The sequence below is a fragment of the Microtus oregoni genome, unplaced genomic scaffold (genome assembly GCF_018167655.1).
Source record: "Microtus oregoni isolate MIOR12 unplaced genomic scaffold, Mior012 000073F_ref0000255, whole genome shotgun sequence".
In the NCBI taxonomy this organism is placed as follows: domain Eukaryota; kingdom Metazoa; phylum Chordata; class Mammalia; order Rodentia; family Cricetidae; genus Microtus; species Microtus oregoni.
In genome coordinates, this window is record NW_024543986.1 from 2,053,845 (window position 1) to 2,071,505 (window position 17,661).

The following is a 17,661-nucleotide window of genomic DNA, read 5'->3' on the forward strand; positions in this document are numbered from 1 at the left end:
TTTTTTTTTTTTGCTGGCAGGTCAGAGTGCAGCACGAGTTTGCCTGTCAGCTTTTGCCTGTTTACCTTCCCCATAGCATGTCCTCTCTAAGAAAACTCATGTTTTGACACTTGTCTTTTAGAGGACTTGAAGGCAAGCATGTTAGACAAGTTTCTTTCACTAGTTTTGAGTGTTTCCTAGGAAAGGAATGTACTTAAATATTTAAACTGAAATTTCTTCTTCTAATTTGGTGTCAACTCATCCATGGACATGGAAGAGCTTGTGGATTGTCCCTTCAAGCTAGTTAGGCCCCAGTCACTCAGAACTTGTCATTATACTTGCAGTCTGGGTAGCGGTAGGCAAATCTAGGGTCACAGGTTCTCAGTGGTCTTAAGATGTCCTTCAGTAGGTTGGTGGCCCCTAAAACTTCCATGTCTGTGCTGGCATTCTTGCTACACAGACTGAGAGCAGAGTCTATTTTCTCTTGCATAGGGGAAGGAAACTTTCCCTGGAGAAGTCGAGGCAGCAATTGTTGACACACCAGCACCAGGTTTTGCTTCTCAGGGACAGTGTCACAGGAGGACAGCTGGGTGGTGCAGTCAGACACCAGGCAGCTAAAAATGTCTTTGTTCTCTCCAGTCCTGGAAGCTGCTTGGCTGCCTAGAAGAAACATGGAAAATATCAGATATTGTAAACCTATTCTTGTGGGGATGGGGACGGGGTGAAGGGGGACTGCCAATTACAATTGCGGAGTGAAGTGCTTTAGTATCCAAGCATTTCCCTGTCATCAGATGTAGGGCTCAAGAACACAGCAGCCCCTTTGGAGAACAGCATTGAGTAATACTGTCCTACAATTAGGCTAAAGCCCAAGCATGGAAAACCCACTTGTCTCTACCAGAAGCTGGGCTATAATTATAAAAATTATAACCACATTGTTACTTTTCTGTTATTACTGAATTAGGGAAGTGAGGATGGTATTAGGATTGGTTTTATTGTACCATTAGGATAAAAAGTCAGGGAGGAAAACATGTCATCCAAAATATGTGTTTAGCAGGTTACAATGGAACTGATGTTTGCATAGCTGGGATCAATCTCTCTTTTAATTTGATTCTTCTTAATAAAGGCAAATCAGGAAGTGAGGAAAGGTTTTTTCCCTCTACAGAGTTTGTTTAAAAAAAGTGTCAGAAATGGGAAAAAATCTTTTGTCCTGTTATTGGGCTCAACAAATTTGGTCACCTTGAGAAACTGGGGCTTAATGGTCTCTAGAACACTTGGCTGAGCCGTTGTGAACAACGAGAACTGTGACTTGCTCACACACCTCGTTCAGTTCCCTGTTTGTGTAATTTTCAAACCTTACAGGGTCAATATGTCAACACTAACTGCAAAGTGAACTAGGCCAGCAGTTGTATCTTAGACCAAGGCTAAGAGCATCTGAGGAGAAAGGGTCTGAGGGGGAGAGGGGCCTGTGACTTGTATGTGAGTGAGATCCAGAACTACCCTGGGAGGGCTCACTGGGGGTCCATACCACCACGGACAATGCCCCTTACAGGCAAGACCAAGTTCATTTTCCCTTTGAAAATAAAGATAAAACCAAAATTCAAATGAGGGTGAGGAGATATTGTGCTATGACCAATAACATTTCCCAACTTGGATTACTCTGTGACATACAGAGAGTACAAAGGCCCAGGTCACCCCTCCTTAGCCTTCGTCACCCTAACATCCCCTTTGACAGCTGCTCAATGAAGCCCATGCTGAGTACCTTCCTGCTTGTCGATGACACCTAGTGCACTGGCATCCCGGATGAACAGATGCCCATTGTCAAAGATGCCAAACATGTTTGCATCAACATGGGTGAAGTAGAAGAAATAGTTCAAATCATTGTTCCTCAGGGACTCCAGGACCCCAAGGAGTTGGTAGGCAAGGTCAGCAGCTTGCTCTGGGGGTGCATCGTAAAATTCTTGCAGTGGTCTGGTGCTGGTACTGATCAGGAATCTACCACAGGAGCCCAGGTACTTGGGCAGTGGCCAGCCCTCTGCCCCCGGGAAGATCTGCCAAGCCAGAAGGAGCAGGAATTAGACACAGAGAGATCTCACAGAGGAGTTTGTTTTCTACCTCTCACCCACAGCCCACACAAATAAGTCTTATTGCCACCCTGGATCTCAAAACATGCTGGCAAAACATTTCCCCATCTTTTCATACCTTTTGGAACATAGTAAGGCCCTGCCCTCCCCCTACTTTGGGAGTGTGTTGCTAATGGAAGGAATCAGGAAGGAGGCCGCTCTCATTTATGCAGTGGATCAGATTTTACGAGTTTCTCCAAGTGGAACCTGAGAATGCTAATCAACCTTCAGTGATTTTCAGTGGTATCCAGGATTCAGGGTATTTTTCTTTTAAGTTGTGCCATTTAAAAAATATGACTAGTCTGTACTTTCCAAGATATCATTACTTAGGAAGAGGCCATGGAAAAAAATAAAAGAGAAACTTCAGGGCAACTGAAAGACAATAATAATAAAAAAATAAATAAATAAATACATTACAAATCAGGTATCATGTGAGCTGGTTTCTTCAAGCTGCTCAGGAGGATGAGGCAGGAGGGTTGAGGTCAGCTTGGTCAACAGAGCTCATGAATAAATAAATGAATAAATACAACTACCTGGTTCTAAGATGGGACAAGAATAATTCTGGTGGCTGTTCCCGCTGCTAGACTGGATATTCCTGCATGGTTCAGGTAACTACACACTTAAAGATTCTTCTCCACTGGTGGGAAGCTTCCAGATAGACTAACATTGGTCTGGGGAAGCATAGCCTAGCCTCTGTCCTTGGAAAAAGCTCTCAACTTGTGGATTTGGGTGATATAAAGTTAGGAAGGAATCCTAGCTGTTTTTTCTTGGCCATTTTTAAATTTTTTTATTTGTTTTTGTCTGTTTTTTGTACATCATAAATGAACCCTGTATTCCCACCCCTCCTTTCCTCCTCCTAACTCCTGTGTCCCCTTTCTTTCTCCAAAATTCATGATCTATTCTTAATTATTGCTACACATAGATACATATATTTATAGACATATATAATCACACATATATATTATATACAACCTACTGAGTCCATTTAGTGTCACTCATATGTACATGTGACCAGAGCTGACCATTGGAATTGGACAGTCTATGTGGGAATTTGTCCATGGAGAAAGATGACTGATTCTCTTTCTCTCAGTAGCCATGGGCCGCTTGTATTCATCTATTGGTAGGGCCATAAGGAATATTCCCTGTATGTGTTAGAGCCTCAACTGTTTATCATTTTCTCAATGAATCTGTGTCTAGAACTGACAAGCAAAACTATAAACACCACTTTCCCCTTTGTTTACCTTAAGAAAACAAAGTATGTCTGAGTGATGCATCTTAGTGGCAGACCACTTACCTGACAAACACAAGGCCCTGGGTCCCATCCCCAGCACTACAGAAAATAAAATAAAAAGTAGACTTCAAAGTTCTGTCTGTCTGTCTGCCTGTCTGTCTCTCTTTCCTGTATCTTCTACCTCTTTTAAGTCACGTTATAAAGAGTCATGGTCTTTGAGCTTCCCTAACTGGAGTACCTTATACACTATGTGCCTCCAAGGGACAACCTGGACCTACTGATCTTGTTTAAATATGCAAAACCACTCTTTGGTCCCCTACCACACTCTTTCTTGGTAATGCCCAGGGTTGAGTGGGGTGTCTCAGCCACATGGTTCCAGGTCAGGTCTCTCAGGAACCAGACCTTCAGGTAACCAAGGTGACAACAAAAGTTAGAATAAAAGTTGTGAGTAAAAGGCCTCCAAGAAGACCCCTGAGCATGTAGGGCAAAGAGCAGCTCCTTCTCTGCTGCTAGCATGTCAAAGACACTAGGCAGGTTTAATGGGTAGAGTATAGCTTTTGTTGTCTCTGATGGCAGACATCTTTGTGTTTAGGTGATAGTGGCTAAGGCACTTCTCCCGTCTTATTCCCAATGGAGATGACAATATCATTCTGGAGGTTTGTAGTGAGAAATAATTGACAATGATAGCCATTATTCAGCACACCTGGCACGCAGCAAGAACCTAATAACCAACAGTCTTCATTGTGTAGTCATCCATTAGTTTTTTGGCAAATATTTAGGAACTATCTGTGTTGTGGCTCCTTTCTTCCCTACCTGTATTTTTATATTATGGTATTTTAAAAGATGGTCTCATGCCAGGTGGTGGTGTACACCTTTAATCCCAGAACTCAGGAGACAGAGACAGGCAAATCTCTGTGAGTTCAAGGCCAGACTGGTCTACAGAGTGAGTTCTAGGACAGTCAGGGTTACACAGAGAAACCCTGTCTCACCCCACCCCCCAAAAAAAGAAAGAAAAAAAGAAAAAGATGGTCTTATTATACAGCCCGTGTCACCATGCCAAGCTTTCCCTCCTCTTTTCCTTTTCTTCCTCCCCCTATTATTATCTTTCTCCCTCCTCCTCCCATCCCATTCCTTCACCCTTTACTCTTCTTTCACCCCTTCTCTCCCCCTGTGACTTCTGGTATCTTTTCTGTCCATGATGTGACTTATGTGTCCATGTCCTGACCCTTGTTCTGGGGGAATTTAGCTCCATGAATTCTATGGATAACTGTTAACATGGTGCCTCTATCTTTTTGACTAAGTGTGTCCCAGGCCTAATATGTACTCATTTATTTGACCACTTTTCAATAATTTCACTTTCAGTTTTTTTTTCTCCTTTCCAAACACAGCTTCAAGGTATATCTCTGAGTAGCTGTCTCACCAATCCATGAAACTTGCTCAGATCATGTTTCTCTTAGTGGCAGAGATTCATGAATGCCTTCCTGTCTGCCTCAATTTGTAAATTTGACTGCTGTTCCCTGTCACCTACATTCCCAGCCCTGCACTCCCATACCTCTTTCCTCACTAGCTGCCAAGGCTGTCAAACACTTACCTGATGTTGCAAATGTATGAGCCCAGATTTGTGGCCCCAAGACATGAAGCAAGAAGGAGAGAAAAATCAACTTATGGATGGTCTCTGAAATTCCAAGGTGGTAACATAACCTGGAGAGCTTGTGGGGGTCACCAAGTACCTGCAGAATGATGGGGTGTGCATTGACAGCCAGTGTGTAGAGGAGACGCAGCTTGTCACGGTCGGTGAAGTGGTCCATGAAGATGCTGCCAGCATCAACCACTTCAGCATAGCGTCGAACCACACGATCCAAGAGTCTTTGGGAAGGGCAGCGCAGGAAGGGACTGGGCAGGCCCTGGAGACACATGAGAGAGACCCAGGATGAGTTACTGGACTCTTGTAAGGGACACAGATATCGGACTGGGAGTCTAGATAAATAGTAGAGGAAAGATCCATGGGTGGTTGAGGATACTGAGCAAGAGGGTAGAGACCCCTGGGAGGAACATAGAGAATGGGAGAGGGCATAGAAGGCCGTGCAGGAATTGGGGCACTGGGGGTATGGAGGCCAGCTCTGCCTCTTTGAAAGTTTGAAGTTTTGCTTTTTTTTTTTTTTTGCTTCCATACAGAAAAAAAAATCAAAATCAAAAGAGAATTAATAGTATAAGTCGTACTGCTGTCCATGTGCTTCTAGTGGAAGCTCCTTTCCCATGACTGCCTGCTTAGAGAAGTAGGATAAGAATAAGGCTGTCTTGGATGGATCCAGAATTTTCGAGGTAAGGACTCTTCCTAATGGGACAGACAGTAAAGTTAGCTCAATCCCCTTGAGGATTTAGATTTGGAGATCCATCTGAGACAGAGGGTCTATGAGAGAGCTATGAAGAAAGCAAGAGATACTGTGAACCAAAGTGATTGGAAACTTACGAAAGAAAATTTAGAACAAAAAAAATACAACGTTGTTTCATTCTAGAGCACAAGGCCTATAAACTGCTATACTAAAAGCTAAGTCGGAGATGGTGCCATGTTTTGACTTTGTCCCTCAAATTGGAACTTTAAATCCCAGTCATATGTTAATGGTATTTGGAGGTGGGATCCTTGAGTGGTAATTAGGATTGGATAGCCAAGAGGGTAGTCCCAATAAAAGCATTAGTGGCTTTTTAAGAAAAGGAAGAGAGACCTAAGCTACAATGCTTGCTCTGTATCTCACATAATGCCTCTGCTGGGTCATAATAGAGCCCACACCAGATGCTAGTGTCAAATTCTTGGACTTTTCATCCTCAAAAACCATTAGTGAGACAAACAGCTGTTTTTTAAAACTTGGGGACTTGGGGATGGTGTTCACACATGCCAATAGGAAACAGATGAAGACAGCAGCACCACAAATTCCTTTTCCAGAGAGTGGCTTCACTGAGTCTTTGTTCCTTGTCCCAAGGAAGCCAAGCAGCTTTAGCAATTCAGGGAAATGCGGCTTTACTGAGGCACTGAAGGAAAGGCAGTGGTTAGGATAGGAAGTCCTGAATCTATTGAAACTTAACCTTAGCTTCAGGAAACTTAACCTTAACCCTTTCTCTCACCTCACAGGAATTACCCTTCAAAAAGTTCTTTTTAAACACTCAGCATCCTGGGTTTCAGAAAACCACATTATGGTTAAGCTAAAGTGTATATTAATCACTCAAGGTTGCTCTCACTGACTTGATGTTTTCAAAAGCAAATACTGCTCGATTTACCACTGCTGAACAATCTGAATATCTGTTCTGATGGAAATATAAATGTATGAAGGAAACGAACACCAGTTATTCTGAGAAAGAAAATCTATGACCCGAAATATGGCTTTTCACCCTAAAACTGGAAGTTGGCTCTTCTCAGTAAGGTTGCCTCCAACAACTGACTTTAGAATGCTGAAAGAAATGTACAGCAAAGGAAGTTTTACTTTGAGGAAAATTGGCTGTTCTCAACCTCTTCTAGCCTCTAGGAGAAGACATGAATTTGAATAAACTTACTTCCAGTTATACACCTGAACACCTTTTACACGACTGTGCACTTAAGTATGCTTGTAAAACAGAGCTAAGGTTAACCATGCATCACAGTTAATCAACGGGCTACTATTAAGACAATGAAATTTAATAATTGTCTCAATTGTTATGGATAGTTAAGCTCACTGTTACTAGAGGAGGGAGGGGAAGATTTAAGTAGATGGTCCCTAAATAATTTCAATTTGTCTTTGAAATCCATAAGTTAGGGCAGGCTATGATAGGTCTCTTTCCCCTTAGGAAGTTGCTCTCTCTGCAACCTAGGCTGATCAGCCCAGAGTCCCTGATATTAAGGCATTGGTACAAAGTCACCCTAAAAGGGTAGAGGTAGAGAAGGAAATGAACCCAGGGGGAGTGCTGAATTTGGAGTTTGTCTTAGATCATGTTAGAGTGAATAGCATACTCAGGACAGTTGAGTAGACATTAAAGCCATATTCAATTAGCCGAATGACTTGTTAGGAAGGGTAAACAATATGGAAGGTACAGTCTCTCAAAGACCAAGTTTTTATATAAGACAGGTCCTCTCACTTCTGATGACATCTTTCCTTAGGCAGGGTTTCTGTTTGTTTAGATTCTTGGTACTTTGCAGAGACTCTAAGTTGTTCTCTGAGGAGGAGAGCAGTTGTAATTATGTCCCATTTTGGTTGCTGGGGGGAAGTTCCCAAGAGAGGAGTAACGAGTGTGTGAAGTTGTATTGGATTTATCCTTTTTCCTGCCTCTACCAGAGTCTTCCAACACATTTCTGTTTTACCTCTCCAAACTGACTGCCTATTTCTCTTTATTCAACCTGGTTCTCTTCTGACCTAAAGAGGGATTTCTGCTTGGATGGGTAGACAACATTCACAACCAAGCTTGGATTTCAGAGACCTTCAGAATGCAGTGTGATGAAATAGTTTCAAGCACATCCATTACAGAAAAGCTGGCAGGTTCGAATCCCAGATCTGTCACTTAACAACTGCATGTTCTGGGAGTTTTTTATCTTATATGTAATGTAGGGATAATTGTAAAGGGGATCATTTGTCTTATCTTCTGAACCAGGAGCTTTTTTGAGAGTGAAAGAGGTGATTTCAAGAATTTGATTAATTAAAAAAAGATAAACATACTTGTATTACATTCACCTCCACTACCTTATCTAATCCCTTCTCTACTTCTATTGACCTCCTCTTTACAATCAGTCTCCCTCCTACCCTCGTGTCCTTCCTTTCCTTCTCCCCTGCCTATACAGGCAGTCACAGTTTCTGTGTGTTCGTGATTCCACAGCTGTGCCATATCCAGAAGACATACTTCACTGCACTCCTCCTGGTTACTTCCCACAGTCCTTCCACCCACTCTTCCTCAATGATCCCCGTATTTTAAAGGGGGAAGTGTTACATAGGTGACCCTTATTAATCCAAGCACTCAGCAGTTACTTATTCTCAGCACTTTGATCAGTTATGGGTTTCTGCTTTGACCATTATCTACTACCAAAAGAGGCTTCTCTGATCTATAAACGATACGTTCTCTGTACTACCCTGTCCCATAGCTGCTTCCAAATAATCATTCAGAGGCTTATATTAATTATTAATGCTCAATCAATAGAATACATATTCACAGCATACAGAAATATCATCCCACAGCACCGACCAAATCTGAGAATTCAGAGAACCACTTGCCTCTACCTCCAGAGTGCTGGGATTAAAAGCATGTGTCACCACTGCCCAGCTTAGCTTCCTTTTTGACTTTAATTGGTTCGAACACACTTTTTGATCCTTGTAACTGAAATGCACAGGACCAGAGAAGGCCAGCAGGAAGTGAAGCCAGGCTATAAATCCACAAAACCCAAGTGACAAGCTTTCTCCAGAGGTGCTCCACCTTTGAAAGGTCCCATAGCCTCTCCAAATATTGCCACCAACTGCGGACCAAGTGTTCAATACATGAGCTTATATATTTCTCATTCAGAGCTCACACCACAGTGAGCTCATAAAGCAGTAAGTTTCTTTGTGGCTTTTCCATATATTCTTAGTTTGGTTGACCATCTCCCCAACACCAACCTTTCTCTTATCTGCCTCCTTCCTCTTTCCTTTAAATATTTCCTACCCCAGGATTCTCCCCTTTTTCTTCCACATGTTATTTTCTTCTCTTTTAAGCTTCTTCCTCTCACCCTGTAGGAGGAGACCACTTGTTTGTCCCCGGTTGCTCAGCCCCGAAATAACCACATAGAAACTGTATTAATTAAATCACTGCTTGGCCTATTAGCTCTAGCTTCTTATTGGCTAGCTCCTACATTTTAATTTAACCCATTTCCATTGTTTTATATTTTACCACAAGGTTCGTGGCCTACCGGCAAGGTTCCAGCTGACAGCTCACATCTTTCCCCTCTGGCAGCTCAATGGTGTCAATTGACTCTGCCCTCTTTCTCCTAGCATTCAGCCTAGCTTTCCCCACATAGTTCTGTTCTGCCCTGCCATAGGCTCAAAGCAGTTCTTTATTAATCAATGGCAATCAAAGCATACAGAGGGGAATCCCACATCATCACCCCATTCAAAAATGTGATTTTAACAATGAAATCAGTACAGTAGGCATGCAATGAGGCCACTTGAAAGAAGTCTGAACAACCTATTAATTATACATGCTCATGAATGGGTTGAAAGGGTTAAACTATGTAGAAAGCTAATAGGTATTATGCCTGTTGACTTTGTGAGAATAAAAGTAGCAGCTAATATTATTGAAAGCTTGTTCTGTGCTGGGTAAATGTTGTATTAATTTTTATACTTTTAGGGGAACAGACTTGGTGGTAACTCACAGTGGAGATTTGTTTGCCAGGGAGTTGAAAGACAGATTCATAATTTTGTATACAGTGATGGAGGCAGTGATGGAGCCAGGATTCTAACCCAGGTTTGTTTGAGTGCCAGTCCATTTTCTCTCTTTGTATTGACTCTCCAGTCTCTGTTGGGCCTTTTCTCTCCAGTACTGGTAGGGAGTCCAGATGAAGGAACTGGATCTCACATGCCCTTGTTTCTCCACAAATTCCTTTCTAGATATTGTATGGCCTATGGTAAGTGCCATACCACCTGGCTCTTCTCTCCCTTCCCTACTTTCTCCATCAGTTCGTGTTAACCCCACTCTATGTGGGTGTATCCTGACCTACTTTTGCCATGAAGTCTCTAATTTTTTTCTGAATCCCTTCCTGTCTAACCTGTATACCACATTTAAACTTCCTTATGGAAAGACCCCACTGTCCTCAGTTGCTTTTCTCTACAAATACAAATTCTCAGAACCTGCTTTGACCTTCTGAAGAAGCACCCTGGGGGCCAGAACCCAGTGATATATGTGGTAAGAAGCTCTTCAGGATTCCTGACGCATGTTGGCAGCTGAGCACCATTTCCAACAAGTGATGTTTAGCTTCGTGCTCCCAGCTCCAGCCTTGTCATCCAGGCTGTGTTTTTAAGTTCAACACAGTGACAATAGGTCATGACACTTCCAACTTTCCATAATCACACATTATTTTCTATTCTCTTTGTGCTGCTGACAGAGGATACATAACCTTTTCTCTACCTCATCCTTCCTCTTCAGGTCACACCTCCTCCAAGAAGCTTCCTGGATCTTGCAACACTCATTTTCGTTTTTCTCTTGTTACCTGTGCCTCATAGGTCTTAAGGCTATATGCTCATCACATGTCTCTTTAGTCATCTGGTCCCTTGTGGCCAGGACTTTGGAGTTTCACACTTCTGTAACTTAGTAGTGTGTGGGCAGCTTTGAAATTTTAAGAAATAAATTCTTGTTCACAGACTGATATAATGTAGTATGTAATTATGTACTTTCTTGGGGTATGTGCCCTAGTCTTCAAATCCTGAGAAGCTTAGTAAGGCAGCTGGTATTTGGTCCAGGAACTCTGACTTCTGGTGATGTTGGGGGAGTAGAAAGCATGAATAACATGGAAGGATCCAGTTGACCCCACAGGTCATAGCATGGACTTCCAGAAATAGATATATACAAGAAATGAATGGGCCATGAAACAGACATAAGTGGACTGGGTGAAATGTCTTGCAGCTTCCTAGTTCCCTGGAGGAGGCAGAGGTAGATGCATTTCCAACACATTAATTGTATTAGTTACTTTTCTCATTACTTGACAGAGGCAACTAAATGAGGAGTTTTATTTTTTTTCACCTCAGAGCTTGAAGGTACAGTTCATCATAGCAGTGAAGGCATGGCAGCAGGGTCATGAGACACTTGGCTATAGTGCATCTGTAGACAGGAGGCAGAGACAGATGAATGCTGATACTCAGCTCACTTTCTGCTTTTCTTCTATTTAGTCTGGGTATCCAGCTCCTGGGATAGCACTACCACATCCAGGGTGAATCTTCTGTCCTCTGTTTAACTTCTCTGCAAACACCCTTCCAGTCATTACCAGAGGTGTGTCTCTTAGACGATTCTAAATTCAGTCAAATTAACAATCAAGACTAATGATTTTACTAACTTCTTTTTTTATTTTATTTATTCATTTTTTTTAAATTTTCGAGTCAGGGTTTTTCTGTAGCTTTGGAGCTTGTACTGGAACTACCTCTTGTAGACCAGGTTGGCCTCGAACTCAGAGAGATCCGCCTGCCTCTGCCTCCCGAGTGCTGGGATTAAAGGTGTGTGCCACCACTGCCCAGCTTCCTTTTTGACTTTAATTGATTTGAACACACTTTTTGATCCTTGTAACTAAGTTCACCCTAACCTTAACCAAGATTAAGACACAGACAAAAAGTTGAATGTAGTGTCACTGTCCTTCAGTCCCAGCATGGGGGAGCCTAAAGCAGGAACACCAAGTTCTGCGCAGCCTGGACTTCAGAGCGAGGTCCTCCTGCTTCCTGTTCTGTCCTGCACCTTCCTCTCTCCCAGTGCCCCTGGAGCTTTGCCACTAAAGCATTTGTGGGTTGCTCAAAGATTTTCACTGGGCCAGATGAAATCATCACTGTGGCAGGCAAAGTAGTTGACAGCTGGGGCAGGCAGGGCAGCTGATACAGAGTAAAATGTTATTCAATGATCTGTCATTTGGATTCAGGCATGCTAAGGTGGATCCTAATTCTCCACTGGGCCATTTCTTTTTATGGGCTACTGATTTTCTCTTTTCTTCTTCTTTTTCTAATAAAAAACTAGGAAGCTAAGCATGTCTGAAAGGTCTGGTCCAGGAGGCTCTGACAATTCTGACTGTCAGGAAAGCACTCCTGTTGGCCTAAGAGTGGAGGGGGGCATTGCTAGGTTTTTTTCTCTACCCCTCCTTGAGTCCTTCAGGTGCTATTATACCACATGTATTAGGCAGGATTCAAATAGAGAGGAAGATTCATGGGACTTTTCCTTTTTGTGCTGGGAATAGATCTTAGGGCCTTGCACCTACTAAGCCTGTGTTCTGTTTCTGAGCTATATCCCCAGCCATTGTATCTTTGTTTCATTTTCTATTTTAACCCTATGTTTCCTCTTGTTAGTATCCCCACTCCTGTACACCCAGAGTGGCTTCACAGGGTACCATCTACTGTGCCTTTTTTATGGTGGAAGGAAGGGCTGTGGACAGAAAAAAGTAAGTAGCTTCCCGGGCATGGGATAGTAGTCTCAGAAACAATGGGGAGAGAGGTCTAGAGCTGGGATCAGTCTCAGTTAAGCACCCCTGGCCCTCAGAAGGAAGTGTTAGCAGTCCTAACTCACTGTGATTGTCTCTAAGCTCAGATCCAGCCATTGCAGTTCAGATAAAATCAGAAAGAATTGGGAAAATAGACCAATCCAGTCATGCACATATGTTAAACAAAGCTTTTGTCAAAATTTATGCAAAGTGTCTTATATAAAGAAGGGGTCATAGAGATAAATCAAAGAAGGTCCCTACCTCTAAGGAATTGGCATTATTATGAGCCAGAATAAAAAGTCACAAAGTTCACTGTGGGACAGAATACAACAAATGCTCCAGGAGGTGTAAATCAGGCGTTGTGGAAAGCAGAACAGCAGGGGAATCTGGATATGTGCCACAGAAGTGGCCATATGTGCCTGGCTTTGAGGCTGAGTTGGATTTGGGTCAGTGGATATTTCAAGTCACTGCTCTTCGGGCCACAAGGTCAAAATTGACAAAGAATAGAGGCATATAAGGAATAGAGTTAAAAGCTATCTCTGGCCTGGAACATACAGACATGGAGAAGACTGGAAAAGAAAGCTGAAAAATGAACCATTTGAATGTTGATCACATAATGTACATAAACTTAGAGGCAAAGTTTATAGTTCATGAAGTTGCTATGATCATACTTTAAAACTTTTAGTGAGTGGGAGGATGGCAAGATGATTCGGCACTTGCCGAGTTGGATGCCTGGGACCCACACCGTAGAACATTAGCACCTACAAACTGTCTTCTGATTTCCAAACAGGATATGGCATGTGCTCTCTCTCTCTCACTCACACACACTCTCTCTCTCTCTCTCTCTCTCTCTCTCTCTCTCTCTCACACACACACACACACACACACACACACCTCTAGTGTAAAATGCTCACATCCTTGTGGTTACTTGTTCTACTATAATAACATAATAAAACAACAGAGAGTAAGCAGTGTTTATGGTTGTAATTTCTAGAGTCAGGAGAAAGGCCTGTGTTCAAATCCAAGTTCCAAAATTTATTAGCAGTGTAAGCTTTGAACACATGTTTTAGATTCCCCATCTAATGGGGACAAAATGTTTCAGGATTCAAAGATCAACTATCACCAATGTGTATGAAGTATGCTTGGTCAGTAAGTGGTAGCTTTGAAAAGGAAATTTATCTCAAGGACATAATAAGATTCAGACAAAGCCTCTGCACTAACATGTTCTTCAAAGTATATTTTGATAAGTGAAAAATCAAGCAATAACAACATTCAACAATAGTAAATTAAACTGTGTTGTATCAACATGATGAAATAATGTTTATCATTCCAATAGCAAGGGGACTAGTATGGGATATGCAATTAAGGCATAGGGAAACATTACACATAGAACTCATCTGCAGCCAAGTTAAATTAAACACGACTAGAAAAGGTCTAGAAGGAAGAACTGCAGTATGTTCAAGTTGTTGCCTCTGTTATAGTTGATTTTCATCTTCTTAATTTCCTAATGTTTTGTTCCATTGTTTTATGGTCTTGGGTATAAAATTCAGGGCTTTCTACATGCTAAGCAAGCACTCTGTGACTGATCTACATCTCCAAACTTCATTTTTATAAATACATAGAGACTATAAATTCTTTTCCCAAGACAGGGTTTCTTTGTGTAACAGCCCTGGCTGTCCTGGAACTAGCTCTGTAGACCAGGTTGGCCTCAAACTCAGAGAACCACGTGCTTCTGCCTCCCAAGTACTGGGATTGAAGGCATGTACCACCACGCTGGATGAGACTATGAATTTTTATAATAAGTAGGTTTTTTTTTCTCAGTATCCATGGGGTATTAGGGACTACCCTATAAGTGCTAAAAGTCCTTTGTGTAAAATGGTAAAGCATTTACATAAAACATAGGCTTACATCTGTCTGTATATGCCAAACAATCTCTAAATCATTTTTAATACTGTTATTGGTTTAAACTGAAAATGTTCCCCAGAGGCTCATGTTTTGAACATTGGTTCCCCAGGTGGTGGTACTATATTGGGGGACTGTGACACTTTTAATAGGTGAGACCTAACTGGTAGTTGGCTAGGGTAGATCACTGAAGGCTATAGTGTGTTTCCCGGTTCCAGTATCAGACTGTGTACTTCCTGGACTGTCTTTCTACCTCCCAGGGAACAGAGACTAAGGGTGCTATGTAGGAGGGTTACCTTGTTGGAAGGAGAGCCTTCCTCATACTGGCAGGTCCATGCAGAAACAAAGAGATCTATAAGAATCTACTCATAATATACATATGTGATAAAGAAATAGTGTTTGGGATGTAAATATAATTTGTGTAAGTTGTGAAAATCAATAATAAACACAGAAAACCTTACAAAATGGACAAGTACCTTATCAAAGATCAAAGAAGCCAATAAATACATGAAAACAGGCCCTATATTATGTTATCAGAAAATACAAGTGAGACCATGTGAAATACTGGTAGACACCCACTAAAATACCTGAAGTGCAAAATTAATAAGAATGAGCCAACGCAGATAGAAAAGAACAGTCACTACCCTCTCTTCCATTGCATATAGGAGAAGCATATATTGCATACTGCATATAAGAAAACCAGTAAAAAGTCCCTTCAAACTCTGTCCATATGTAATGTTATGACCATGGAAATTCACTTTGACATGTTTAAGTTCAACTGTAGGCACAAAGAAAGTTGACATCAATCATTCTGAGTGAAATAACCCAAATCGAGAAAGACAAACATGGTATGTTCTCACTCACAAATGGATATTAACTGTAAAATAAAAGACAGCCATGCTACAATCCACAGACCTAGAGAGGCTAGAAAACAAGGAGGGTTTATTGTGGAGGGGCACTCAGATCTTCCTGGGAAGTGGAATAAAAGAGATTTCTTGAGTGAATTGAGGACTGGTCAGGATGGGAACATGAGTGATCAGCTTGGGGGTGTGGAACTGTGGGAGAGAGTACTGAAACAGACTACTGGAAAGGGGTGCATTTGGGGTCAGATAAAAATCTGGTGCAAGAGAATCTCCCAGGAATCCACAAGGAAGACCCCAACTTAGCAATAGTGGATAAGTAGCCTGAACTGACAATCTCCTGTGACGAGCAGTTTTCATCAGAGAGGCTTCATCCAGCAACTGGTGGAAACAGATGCTGACTCACAGCCAAGCATTAGGCAGAGTTCTAGGAATCCTACAGAAAAGGGGGAGGAAGGATTGGAGGAGCCAGAGGGGTCAAGGACATCACAAGAAAACTCACAATATTAACTAAACTAGGCTCATAGGGACTCACAGAAATTGAACCAACAACCTGCATGGGACTGACCTAGCCACTCGGCATATTTGTTACAGTTGTATGGTTTGATCCTTTTGTGGGACTGCTAACAGGGAGAACAGAGGCTCTCTCTGATTCTTTTACAGGTTCTTGGGATCCTCCTCCTCATACTGGGTTGCCTTGTTCAGCCTTAATACATGGAGGAGGAGGGTACTTAGTCTTATTGCAACTTGCTATGCCCTGTTTTATTAATACTTATGGGAGACCTGCCCTTTCATAAACAGAAACAGAGGAAAAGTGGAACGAGTGGTGGGAACTGTGAAAGAATGGAGGAGAGGGACTGGGCTGAGAGGAGGGAGGGAAAACTGCAGCCAGGCTATAAAACAAACAAACAAACAAACAAACGAGAGAATGTTGACATAAATTTCAATTGACAATAACCCAAAGTAAATGCAACTCAAATGTTCATCAATGGCAGAATATGTAACTTGTGTCATCCAAAGTAAACTATCATATTTTTAGAAAAAAGAAAATTAACTATTGATTCAATAACTTGATGAAATACTAACATTATAATACTGTGTTATTTCATTTAAATAAAGTTCAAAAACAAGCAAAAATCGGGAGGTAGAGGCGGGTGGATCTTTTGAGTTTGAAGCCATCCTGGTCTACAGAGCGAGTTCCAGGACAAACAGGGCTTCACAGAGAAACTCTGTCATAAACAAACAAACAAAAAACAAAGCAAAACAGGCAAAGAACATCCAAGGTGGTTCAGCCCAGAAAGGTGACTACTTTTAAAAGGAGATAGAGTGAGCTTTTAGTTGAACTGGAATTGAGAAGTTGTCTGGGATATTGTACTTTTATTGCTAAAATCAAGTAGTTCTGAGCAGACTGGGATGGTTTGTCATCCTAGGAAGGGACTTTTTACTGGAAAGGGACAAAAAAAAAAGCCTTCTGAGGGGCCAGAAACATCCAGGATCTTGTAGATGGTGTTTCTGAGTGAACCCACATGTTACATTTTACCCAATATACTTAAGATTTATGTAATTATGTAATTCATACTTTAATTAGAAGTCTTTAAAAATATCTATTTGAGCTGAGTGTGGTGACACATGCCTGAAATCCCAACACTCAGGAGGCCAAAGTTGGAAGATCATGAGTTTAAGGCTAGCCTGAGATAAATAGCAAGACCTTGTCCAAACCAAACCAATCAACCAGCCAACTAAACAAACAAAAAAGCAAATCCAAAACCAAACAATCCCGACACTTGGCATTGTACAGAGATTTAAAAAAGGCTTGTTAAAAAAGGTTATGGGAAGAATTTTTGTCGTTAACAAACTGAAGGGTCTGCTTTTTTTTTAGGGTTTGACTGTCTTCTTTGCCAGATGATGAAACTTCCATCTGAAAAGAGTGGAACAAAGTCTGGTGAGTAGCAGCAGAAAGCCAGCAGCAGCAAACAAGCTTGTACTCTTCTGAACCAGACCCGCAGAGACTTTGCAAACAGGATCTCTGGGCCATGGGCAGTGGATGCAGGTATCAGAAAAGACTAAAAAGCACGTTTTAGATATTCCAAAGGAGCACAGGGTGGATTAGAGAAATCGGCTCATCTTGGATCATGGTAAATATCCTAAAGTAAGGCTGTAGTGGGATGATTTAGAAACTTCTGGGAGGATACTTGATATCATGAAGCAACTGAGAATCTGTTAATCAAGTATTTCCTAACTGGCTTTCTTCTTTGACCTGGTGATTTTATTTCTTTTTAAATCTCAGAAGTGAAATGGACTTAGAATATATGTACTTAGTGAGATATTCAACAATGATTCTTAGTATAACACTGAACATCTTGACTGCAACAAAACAAAGATAATGCTAACTGGGTTTGCCTGAAAACTAATAGA

General features: G+C 41.7%; 1 protein-coding gene across 1 annotated transcript in view; it reads right to left on the reverse strand.

Annotated features, from left to right (window-relative positions):
- Positions 1 to 298: 298 nt before the first annotated feature.
- LOC121441116 (divergent protein kinase domain 2B) overlaps positions 299 to 17,661 on the reverse strand; it is a 47,068-nt gene continuing 29,705 nt past the window's right edge. Inside the window, exons 3-5 of the mRNA XM_041642251.1 lie at positions 5,061 to 5,234; positions 1,739 to 2,027; positions 299 to 639 (exon numbers count right to left, since the gene is read on the reverse strand). Coding sequence (XP_041498185.1) covers positions 299 to 639; positions 1,739 to 2,027; positions 5,061 to 5,234 — 804 coding nt within the window. The remainder of the gene's footprint in view (positions 640 to 1,738; positions 2,028 to 5,060; positions 5,235 to 17,661) is intronic.